The following is a 12,377-nucleotide window of genomic DNA, read 5'->3' as shown; positions in this document are numbered from 1 at the left end:
CCGCACAGCAGCCTCTGCAGCGCTTGTGAAAGCTGTTCAGGGGGCTGCTAAATCTTGTCCTGATCCACCTGAGGCTGCCGCTGGGGCAGGCAAGAGGAGGAGATGCCAATTCTGCCCCCCAAAGAAGGACTGTAAAGCAAATACTATGTGCTGCACATGTGAGAAATACATCTGCAAAGTCCATGCCCACACACTTGCATACTGTACTACATGTGCTAATTAAGTTGATTGATTTATGTTCTTCACGTTTTTGTTTTGTATCTATTATCTTATCCTTATTTATTGGTGTTGTTTGCCCCCACCCACAAGATGTATAAAGGTTCAACAAATGGGAGAAGACTAGTATTTTGTAGTTGAATTCCTCATTGTACAGTATATAACAATATATCACTATGTTGCAAAAAAAGTTCAGGACTGTCATTGTTTCCCTTCAATAATGTCACGTTCTGACCTTAGTTCCTTTGTTTTGTCTTTTGTTTTATTATGGTCATGGCGTGAGTTGGGTGGGTTGTCTATGCTAGTTTGTCTATGATTTTCTATTTCTGTGTTTGGCCTGGTATGGTTCTCAATCAGAGGCAGCTGTCAATCGTTGTCCCTGATTGAGAACCATATTTAGGTAGCCTGTTTTCCATTGTGTTTTGTGGGTGGTTGTTTCCTGTTTAGTGTTTTTGTTTCACCTTTCAGGACTGTTTGTTTGTTGTGTTTGTTGTTTTGTCTAGTGGTGCATATTTCATTAAATAATATGAACACTTACCACGCTGCACCTTGGTCCTCCTCTCCTTCCCCAGACGACAAGCGTTACAAATAAAATCATTCAAAACTACTTTCTGCATCTCTTGCAAAAAAATGGATATTTACACCTATGCAGTACCTTGATCAATAATAATAATAATAATAAACCTCTACTTCAGTAAAGAAAACAATTATGACAGGTGTGTTGTATTAAAAACGAGTGGTGTCCACTGATTAAATGCAGTCTTTCTGCATTGTGAAGAGGGAAGACCCAGATATTCACAAAGTTTATGATGAATGACAGGTTGTTTCTTCACACAAAATAGATTTTGCATTTAAAATTCAATTAAGCTGCTTCATTTCAGGGGTTTAGTGAAGGCATGTCATTTTTACCCTTAGGATAAGGGGAGTGTACGGAATGTAAAGACTGCACAGGGGTTAAGTAAAATGCTGAAAAATATACGCTGAGCAAAAATATAAACGCAACATGTAAAGTATTGAGCTGTTGCCAGTGAATTCAATGTTAATTTCTCTACCATAAGCCACATTCAATGCAGTTTTAGAGAATTTGGCAGTATGTCACAACCGCAGACCACTTGTAACCAAGACAGCCCAGGACCTCCACATCTGGCTTCTTCACCTGCGGGATCGTCTATGGGGAAGGGGGTGGGGTGCTGAGGAATATTTATGTCTGTAAGAAAAGCCATTTTGTGGGGAAAAACTCATTCTGATTGCCTGGGCCTGGATCCCCATTGGATGGGCCTGGATCCCCATTGGATGGGCCTGGATCCCCATTGGATGGGCCTGGCTCCCCATTGGATGGGCCTGGATCCCCATTGGATGGGCCTGGATCCCCATTGGATGGGCCTGGATCCCCATTGGATGGGCCTGGATCCCCATTGGATGGGCCTGGCTCCCCATTGGATGGGCCTGGATCCCCATTGGATGGGCCTGGCTCCCAAGTGGTTGGGTCTATGCCCTCTCAGGCCCACCCATGTCTGCGCTCCTGCCCAGTCATGTGAAATCCATAGATTCATTTATTTAGATTGATTTCCTTATATGAACTGTAACTGAAATTGTTCCATGTAGCGTTTATGTTTCTTGTTCAGTAAAAGTAATCACTCAATTACATTTTTTAAAGATTGTTGGATAATCACTCAATTAAATTGAGTTCAGTTTATTGCTCTCTGGTCTCTTCCTCCTTTCCTCTTTCCCACTCACTCTCTTTCTCTCTCTTTTGGCCTTTTTATCACTAATTTTTACTCTCTTGTTTTACCCCCCCCCCCCCACTCTTTCTCACTCCCTCCCTCTTTCTCGCTCTGTAGGCCGACCGCGTGGCTTCAAGCTCCGTCTGCCCTCACTTCGTTCCCTCAGCAACAGCAAAGCCTCTCTGGACGACCCAGAGACAGGGCGCCTCCCGGCCCCTGGCTACCCCAGCCACGAGTGCCTGGCTCTGGGAGAGCTGCTCTCCCTGCCCACATTACCTCCGGGGCACAAGAGCTCCAGTATCGCAGGCAGCAGAAGCAGGCCGGCCCTCCTGTGGCCCGAGGACCAGCGTGGCCTGCTGGGCTCAGAGCCTCCACCGTCCGCCGCCCCCTCCTCACTTCCCGCCGGCCAGTCGCCATCCCGCATCGCTCTCCAGACGCTCAACCCGGACGTCTCTCTGTCCAACTGCAGTCTGTCACACAGTCGCTCCCGCGAGAGCTTCTACAGCATGAGGCGGGCGTCGTCAGTGGATGACATCGAGGCCATGCGGCCGGCGTCAGACCGGAAATACAGCACAGCCCATCCCATCCACAGCAGCACAGGTAGGGAAGGAGGGGTGAGGGTAGGGGGGCATACTCCAAATGGCATTGCATCCTGAGAAAGCAAATGTGCACCATCTCCTTTCCTGTGTTTGAGCTGGATACCAAACACCCACAAATACACAGAGGTAAAGAGTGTGTGTAGTAGGAATTTGTATGTTGTCTTTTAGAAGCTTTGAAAAACACAAAAGGCACCTACATTGCCTGGTTGTGTTTAACCACAAACATTTTAGCCTGTGCTGTGGCCAACTACTTCTAATGAACAAAAACAAGAAGTCGGCTAAAGTACAAATGGTTCTGATCCCCCCCCTCGCCTCAGGCCAACCACTTACCTCTCAATGAGCTTTTAATGAGATTTAATGCTAAATTGTACATTGTAATTAATGAGTTTTAATGCTAAATTGTACATTGTAATTAATGAGCTTTAATGCTAAATTGTAATTATTTCATCTCTATGGCCTATTTATTGCCTACCCCCCTAATCTTCTACATTTGCACACACTGTACATGGAGTTTTCTATTGTGTTATTGACTGTACGTTCGTTTAGGTGTAACTCTGTGTTGTCGTTTGTCACACTGCTTAGCTTTATCTTGGCCAGCTCACAGTTGTAAATGAGAACTTGTTCTTAACTGGCCTACCTGGTTAAATAAAGGTGAAATAAAAATTCAATTAAAAAAAATGAGGTCAATTCATGATTTATGTGATATGTCAAAGTTACAAGCTTATGATGTGGTTCTAATCACACCTGGGTTGAAAGTCTATTTGAAATCATAAAAATAGTTGTGTGCCATATGGGTGAGCTTTGATGTTTTGGGACGATTATATTGTTTCCATTGCACCGGGCAAACTCTATCAAGCACAGCTAAAGTACTTGAAACAATTTCAAATAGTGTTTGAACCCAGGTGGTCCTAGTGGTCTGGACAGTCCTCTGACAGTGTGTTCTTTCAGGGGCGGTGAACAACAAGTCCAACATCCTTAACTCCACGTCGGACTCGGACCTCATGCGTTACCGCACCATCAGTAAAATCCCTCAGATCACCCTGAACTTCGTGGACTTCAGGGCGGACCCCCTGATCACGCTGCCCGCGGGGGACATGGACATCATAGCCCCCTGCAAGCTCATCGACCGCACACACCACGTCACCGATAAAGTCACCCAGGTACGAGGGCCGTCCATGTGTGTGTTCAGTGTGTGTCGTAAGCCAAGTGTGTGTGGGGGGTGGTGCGTGAGGTAAGGTGTGCTTATGGACTGCTGTGGTTTTCTTCATTTCCTTTGCCTGGCATGCATCACCCAGGTGGTAGCGTCTCATTGGTGGGGGATGGGGTGAGTTACCCCACAAAGCCCTGGTTTGTAGACCTAGTGAAAACGCTTGGCAAATACAATACTAGTGGATTGGTGGTTGAGATCTTGGGTTCCTGCCCTGAGTGGAAACCTGGTGTGGAGGCTTGCTGTTGGCTATATTGGTGTCTTCAGTGATCCTTGTCTGCGGTGAGCCAGGGTGTGGCTAAGGACTCAGCGCTAGCTAGCTTGATTGAATGAGAAGCGGATGGATGGGGCTCAGATTAAACAGTGACCGAATATTCTGTCGCTATGGCGTTCTCGTGTGCATTGCAGAATAACATGTAATTGCGTTATAGGGACAGTCATTCACATGATGTGAAAGTGGGGACATGTTCCATAGTTTGACACCTCCTTTTTAATTTGCTTTGTGGCACAGAGATTGAATTGACTCATGAAGGGGCGTTGTAGTATGAAGTAGAGGGGAAATGGGATGGGTAAAGGACAAGCATAGACAGAACGATGGAGAGCTGAGCAAGGGAAGAGAGTGGCTTCGTGACCTTATCCAGAGAATCTAGTTAGTGCATTCATTTAAGTGAGACAACCACATGTCTCAGTCATTGTAGCTATCAGTAAATCAGCTAAGTCTGTGCTAGTAGGATCAGTTAAGTGCGAGTGTTAGTTAGTTGTTGTTGTTTTGGGGCGTTGAGGGGGGGCTGCTATGGGATGGATCAAGATACTTCATGATACTTCTCTCTCGCGCTCTCTCTCTCTCTCTCCCCTCACTCTCTCGCTCACAGGTATGGGTACAATATGCAGGCACATCCGTTATATCCACACCTAAACCGCAGGTGTGGGCGTGTGGTTACACAAACGCACACATGTGCACACATGCACACATGCGCACGCACACTCGCATAACAGCAATTTCACAGAGCTGTTCACTGACACTCTATAAATACAATGACACAGACACACATAAAGATCTACCGTACACACACCCTGGTTAGTATACAATGTCATTATCAAGGTCAAGACAGAACATTGGCTTTTCCGGACAGCATGTAATGTTTTTCCAATAAGTGATTTAAAAAAATATTTAGTTATGAGGCCATAGAGTTTATTAACAAAGGCTGAATAACTACTTTACCACCTATGACCTGCAGGTGGCAGCACCATCCAACACTCCTCTGTGCCCAGTTTTTCAAACGTTATCTATCTGGATTTCGCCGATCCGATAGGATTAAATGCATAGAAATAGAATGAATAGAACGGAGGAATCATTGCCTTGAATGGGACTCAGTTTGTTCAATCCAATCCCCCCCTGCTCATACACTCACTGAGAAATCATGATCACTGTTCCCGTCCTTCGTCCTCCCTCCTCCACAGAGATCTCCATCCCTTCATCCGTCCCTTCATCCCCGTTCGTTAACACACACACACACTCACACACACACACACACACACACACACACACACACACACACACACACACACACACACACACACACACACACAGACACGCACACACACAGACACGCACACACACACGCACACACACACACACACACACACACACACACACACACACACACACACACACACACACACACACACACACACACACACACACAGACACGCACACACACACACACACACACACACGCACACGCACACACCCTCCTCCACCACCTAAAGAGATACAGATCATATGAAGCCATTAATTCAGAGAGAATATGCAAATGTGCTCTAGGAATATTTTATGTGTGTGTGGTGTATTAGCTACATGGTAGAAAGCAGGGCTTGAGTGTGCGGCTGACCTGTGTTTGAGACATAACCGGCTCTAATGAACGGGGGATGAAGGGACAAATGTAGGGATGTAGATCTCTGTGGAGGAGGGAGGACGAAGGACGGGAACAGTGATCATGATCTCTCAGTGAGTGTGTGAGCAGGGAGGCATTGGACTGATCACTCTGTGTCCCAGGGACCAGGCTCATGCACCAACACACACACACTCCCAGTGACACTCCTATAGCTGCACTGCACACATGGCTCACTGCACACACACACACGCACACGCACACACACACGCACACGCACACACACGCACAGATACAGTCATTTTTATGCACACAAAACACACATGCGTAGTACACTGTGAACACACCCACCATGATAGACACATACAGTACACACACATATACACACTCACACACATGTACACATGTGCACGCCCACCCACTTGCTTGCACACATCTCTATCCACATGCTCTTCACCACCCAACACATAGAGAGACCCTCCTGTCCCAAGCAGCACTTCACCACCTTACCCACATGGAGGTTCCTAAGGAGGAATGGGGAGTCACACATCTTCAGCAAACGTCAACATGGCAGGAGCATGAACCTCAGACTGTAGAACCACTTACAAACTACACAACTAGTCATATGCAATCATGAGATTAAGCATTATTGTGAAATCCTTTCATGTTTAGTACCACTCACCTTGTTAGAGTTGGCAGTTGGGAAAAGCATCTCTGTTTCCATGTATATTAATGTCTGATGTACAGAGATGCACGGAAGAGAGACTCTTGATCCAACATCTTGGAACATCTTGTGGGTGTCCCTTTGACTTTCTAGCAGGATACAGATTTCCAACAGCTCTTGTTTCTGTATTAAAGATACAGGAGCTGTTGACTCGGGGAGACAGCACAGGGCTAGGGAACTAATGTCTTCAATTAGAAGTATAGCACAGTGGATGCAGACTGGGGGACCATAATGTATTGTGCCTTTAACTTTAGGAACCAACTTAAAAGTTAGGCTCTCCAGAGGAGGCGAGTAGATATAAAATAGATTAATTAAAATAGATATACTGTGTATGTACAGTACCAGATAAGGGTTTGGACACACCTACTCATTAAAGGGTTTTTATTTATTTGTACAATTTTCTACATGGTAGAATAATAGTGAAGACATCAAAACTATGAAATAACACACATGGAATCATGTAGTAACCAAAAAATGTTAAGCAAATCAAAATATATTTTATATTTGAGATTCTTCAAAGTAGCCACCCTTTGCCCTGATGACAGCTTTGCAGACTCTTGGCATTCTCTCAACCAGCTTCATGAGGTTGTCACCTGGAATGTATTTCAATTAACTGGTGTGCCTTGTTAAAAGTTAATTTGTGGGATTTCTTTCCTTCTTAATGCATTTGAGCCAATCAGTTGTGACATGGTAGGGGTGGTATACAGAAGATAGCCAATATTATGGCAAGAACAGCTCAAATAAGCAAAGAGAATCATCACTTTAAGACATGAAGCTCAGTCAATCCAGAAAATTTCAAGGACTTTGAAACTTTCTTCAAGTGCAGTCTCAAAAACCATCAAGTGTAATGATGAAACTGTCTCTCATGAGGACCGCCACAGCAAAGGAAGAGGCAGAGTTACCTCTGCTGCAGAGGATACGTTCATTAGAGTTAACTGCACCTCAGATTGCAGCCCAAAGAAATGTTTCACGGAGTTCAAGTATCAGACACATCTCAACATCAACTGTTCAGAGGAGACGGCGTGAATTAGTCCTTCATGGTCGAATTGCTGCAAAGAAACCACTGTAAACACACCAATAAGAAGAAGAGACTTGCTTGGGCCAAGAAACATGAGCAATGGACATTAGACAGGTGAAAATCTGTCCTCTGGTCTGATGAGTCCAAATGTGAGATTTTTGGTTCCAACCGCCGCGTCTTTGTGAGACGCAGAGTAGGTAAACTGCTGATCTCTGTGTGGTTCCCACCGTGAAGCATGGAGGAGGAGGTGTGATGGTGTGGGGGTTCTTTGCTGGTGACACTGTCAGTGATTTATTTAGAATTCAAGGCACACTTAACCAGCTTGGCTACCACAACATTCTGCAGTGATACGCCATCCCATCTGGTTTGCGCTTAGTGGGATTATCATTTGTTTTTCAACAGGACAATGATCCATAACACACCTCTAGGCTGTGTAAGGGCTATTTGACCAAGAATGAGAGTGATGGAGTGCTGCATCAGAAGACCTGACCTCAACCCAATTGAGATGGTTTGGGGTAAGTTGGACTGCATAGTGAAGGAAAAGCAGCCAACAAGTGCTCAGCATATGTGGGAACTCATTCAAGACTGTTGGAAAAGCATTCCTCATATGAAGCTGGTTGAGAGAATGCCAAGAGTGTGCAAAGCTGTCATCAAGGAAAACGGATGACTACTTTGAAGAATCTCAAATATAACATTTATTTTGATTTGATTAACACTTTGTTGGTTACTACTTGATTCATAATGTCGTTCATTATTTCTTTTGTTTTGATGTCTTCACTATTATTCTACAATGTAGAAAATAGTAAAAAATTAAGAAAAACCCTTGAATGAGTAGGCGTGTCCAATCTTTTGACTGGTACTGTATAAATACATAAATAAAAAAGTGTATATATGTATACGTATATCATTTATTTATGTACTTTTATTAAATAAAGTAAAAATGAATTCCATCAAATGAACTGTATTACAAAGTGAAATGTGAACTAATGAAGTGTAGAAAGTATGGCTGAAAATAGTTGTTTCTATTTCCATACATCATAGTATACTGCATCCTGGCTTGTAGCTTCCTGAATATGCGTATGACAACACTATGTACAACACTATGATAACGTAGTAATGATGCCTCGTTGGATATGTTTCAGATTTCACGTTTAACATTCATTCGCCATGTGCACAGGATACAACAGGTGTAAAACAGTACAGTAGAATTCTTACCTTGAGAGCTCTTTCCCAACAATGCAGTGATATTGATAATAATACCCTAATAATAATATCATAATAATGATAATGTAGATGATAAGAAAACCTTTTTAAAATGATTTAGTATACGTACACAGGTCATTGCCAGTACAACACTGCTTAATCTACAATGTCATTATCAAAGTCAAGACCAAACATTGGATTTTACAACCAGTTGTGATCTTTTTCCAAGACGTGATAAAAAAAGAAGAGTTTATTATGAGGCCAGAGAGTGTTTTATGTCTCCTAACAGAAGGCAGAATAACTACTTTATCACCTATGTTGCAGTTGGCAATTATTGTAGCAGAATTGAATGTAAACATCAACTTTAATAGATTCATATTGTGTATATATATATATATATAGATATATGGCCTTGAGATATATATTTTTAAATATATTGTAATCTAGTCATTTGAACACGCAGCAAATACTTTTGGTGGCTCTGCAAATGTCATATGGAGAATAATGTAGTTTGACAGGTGCATGTGTGTAGCGGCTTTTTCGTTGTTTTTATTTGTTTTAGTCATTAGGCAGCATTCATCATTGTTCAACTCCAATTTCTGCTTCTCTACTTTTTCACTGAATCAAAATCTATGCCATGGTTGTGTCCCCACATTTCCTGTTATATTTGATGTGTGCAGAGCAGATGGCTACAAAATGTATTGTAGCGTTAGTGTCTAGGATGTAGAAATTGCTCGGCTCAAATGAATGTCTTGCATTTATTTGCGTACTTTGGATGAGTATGCACGAGCTCTTTAAATAGTGTATGACGTAAAGGATTCAAAAGTGGATATATTTAGCACCTAACATGTTTTCGCCTAGGACATGCCAGCAGCTGACTTTTACTATAATGCCAAGGTTGTATTTATGAAATGCACGGATTCACAAATTGGGATGCACTCTCCTATTAGTTATGAGCTATGTAATCAATTTTCAAAATCGACTCCTTGTGTGTTTTTCATGATATGCAGTTTCACTCAGTTGAAAACCGCTGCTTTTCCAAGGTCTCCACTTCACGCACGCACGCACACACACACACACACACACACACACACACACACACACACACACACACACACACACACACACACACACACACACACACACACACACACACACACACACACACACACACACACACACACACACACAGCTTCTATCTCAAGGCCATCAGACTGTTAAATAGCCATCACTAACACAGAGAGGCTGCTGCCTACATACAAACTTGAATTCATTGGAACACTAGTCACTTTAATAATGCCACTTTAATGATGTTTACATAACTTTCATTAGTCATCTCATACATATATGATATATATATATAATGTATTCTGTACTATTCTACTGTTTCTCAGTCTATGCCGCTCTAACATTGCTTGTCCATATACTAATATATTCTTAATTCCATTCCTTTACTTAGATTTGTGTGTAATGGGTATATGTTGTGAAATTGTTAGATATTACTTGTTAGATATCGCTGCAATGTCGGAACTAGAAGCACAAGCTTTTGGCTATACCCGCAATAACATCTGCTAAACATATGTATGTGACCAATAATATTTGATTTGATACACACACACACACACACACACACACACACACACACACACACACACACACACACACACACACACACACACACACACACACACACACACACACACACACACAGGAAAGCCATAGAATCAATCTCTCTCATGCATCTGATCTATATCGCTGCAATCTCTATCTCCCTCCAAACCCGCTATTAATTGATATTAGCCGGTGTGCTGGACAGCTGTGCGTCCAGATAGGGGCTTTAGGGTTCAAAACGTACTCTGACCCTCAAGGTCCTTTGAAGTTGCCTCATTAATTGGAACTAGTTTTAACTGGTTCTCCTAACGTTATTCAATTCTTCACTGAGCTCACCGTTTTACAGTACTCTGTTGAGAGTGAGCAAAACATTGTCAGCCTGTTAATTCGAGTTGACTGTGTGAATATTACTCTCAGGGTGTTCTGGCTGAGACCACAGATGCTGTTGTCTTTAAAGCTCAGTCAGGCAGAAGAGATGAACGCTGATTGGAACACTGAAGAAGACCGCGATCTAACAATAGAACAGGGCTTCGTTCTGGTTGCCAGGTCTTAGTTTGGGTTGCCAGGTCTGGTTGAATGGTAAGGTAGTGCCAATATATCAATGTAGACATTTCTTTATGTAATAATACACGTGTAGGAACTTAATGCTTTCAAATAACTTTTTGCTTAGTGCCGGAATTTAGACTGTACAAGGCTGTAGAATGAGCTCAACCCCGAAGACCAATAGTCTAAGTACATTTCTTTATCTCACCTGCCTCATAACCTTTGGCCTTTTCTGTCTAGAATGTCCGTTTAAGACCGCAGTTTATATTACAAGGCACTTTTAAGTGTTCATATTACAAGGCACTTTTAAGTGTTCATATTACCAGGCATTTGAAGGTTGTTATGGGTATTTCACCTACACTGTGATAAGACGATATCAGCTTTTGCTCTCAGGTATCTCTTAAACCTTTGTGTCCAAGCCTCCTCAGTTACCGCCACACTTGATATTAAAAGGCACTTTATGTGTATTGTTGATATTACGCTTTATCCTTGTTGCAGTGATATGATCTGTACGGACTTAAGACCTGGGTCTAGTCCCTTTGTTCCTACCTGTCAACCGAAAGCCATGGCCTTTGCCACCAATCTGCTTCCGCCCCTCTCTATCTGCGGAGTTGGGTCCGCAGCAGGCTCTGTGCCCGTCCCAGCCCTGCCTTGCTCATTAGTTTGTTCCGGCGGCGTTGGCTAAGAGGCTGTCTGGCTGATTTACGCCTAGGCAAGGGAGCTTCTCGCCTGGCTGATTACTTTCCCTCGCCGCTGGCTGTGACCCCGTGCATGAAGAGGGAGGAGAGCGAAGGGGAGGGGCGATAGGAGGGCCAGTGCTTACTTCCATGGCTACTCAGGGAGGCGGGCACTATGACGTGCTCTCCTGGAAAACAGCAGCGCAACCCTGCACAGGGAGAGGGGCGACAGGGTGATAGGTTGAGGGAGACAAAGGGTGAGAGAGGGATATGGAATGAAATGAAGTGAACGGAACGGAAGGAGCGAGAGAAAGATTGTGTAGTAAAAGGAGAACAAGGGTATGCAGGAGAGAGAGGTGTGGTAGAAAAAGAGAAAGAAAAGTAAGGTCCTCAACTCACACTTCTCCCATGTCCTTCCCCTCTATGTTTGCCTCTCTCCTCCCTCACCCCCCTCTCTCTATCTCTCTCCCTCTCCTCCCTCACCCCCCCTCTCTCTATCTCCCTCCCTCCCTCACTCCCTCCCTCCCTCTTTCTCTATCCCATCCATCTCCCTCCCTCCCTCCCTCCCTCCCTCCCTCCCTCCCTCCCTCCCTCCCTCCCTCCCTCCCTCCCTCCCTCCCTCCCCCTCCCTCCCTCCCTCCCTCCCTCCCTCCCTCCCTCCCTCTTTATCCCTCCACCTCTCCCTCTCATCCCTAGACCTCCCTCCATCCCTCCCTCTCCCTGCTGGTGACCCATTAATCACCATAGATCCCTGCTGGGCCATGCGCCTCGCCGCCCTATCTCATCACGGAAAGGTAATTGAATCTGGGAGAAATCTGGCTCTGAGAATAAGCATCATTGATTGGCAGGTAATTGACCCTCTTTATTTATGATCAGGTGTGGATGGGAGGGATGGGGGGAGTGTTAGTCCAAGATGATGTAGTTCAATATGACAGGACGGTAAACTTGTTTGACCCAGACTGT

General features: G+C 44.0%; 1 protein-coding gene across 1 annotated transcript in view; it reads left to right on the top strand.

Annotated features, from left to right (window-relative positions):
* The window catches only part of LOC135517354 (potassium voltage-gated channel subfamily H member 2-like), a 286,040-nt gene that overhangs the window by 166,727 nt on the left and 106,936 nt on the right, over window positions 1–12,377 (top strand). Inside the window, exons 3-4 of the mRNA XM_064941574.1 lie at window positions 2,058–2,540; window positions 3,488–3,699. Coding sequence (XP_064797646.1) covers window positions 2,058–2,540; window positions 3,488–3,699 — 695 coding nt within the window. The remainder of the gene's footprint in view (window positions 1–2,057; window positions 2,541–3,487; window positions 3,700–12,377) is intronic.

The sequence above is a fragment of the Oncorhynchus masou genome, chromosome 28, assembly GCF_036934945.1.
Source record: "Oncorhynchus masou masou isolate Uvic2021 chromosome 28, UVic_Omas_1.1, whole genome shotgun sequence".
Taxonomy (NCBI): Eukaryota; Metazoa; Chordata; class Actinopteri; order Salmoniformes; family Salmonidae; genus Oncorhynchus; species Oncorhynchus masou.
The sequence above is the reverse complement of the archived record's forward strand: the minus strand, read 5'-3'. Positions and strand labels throughout refer to the sequence as shown.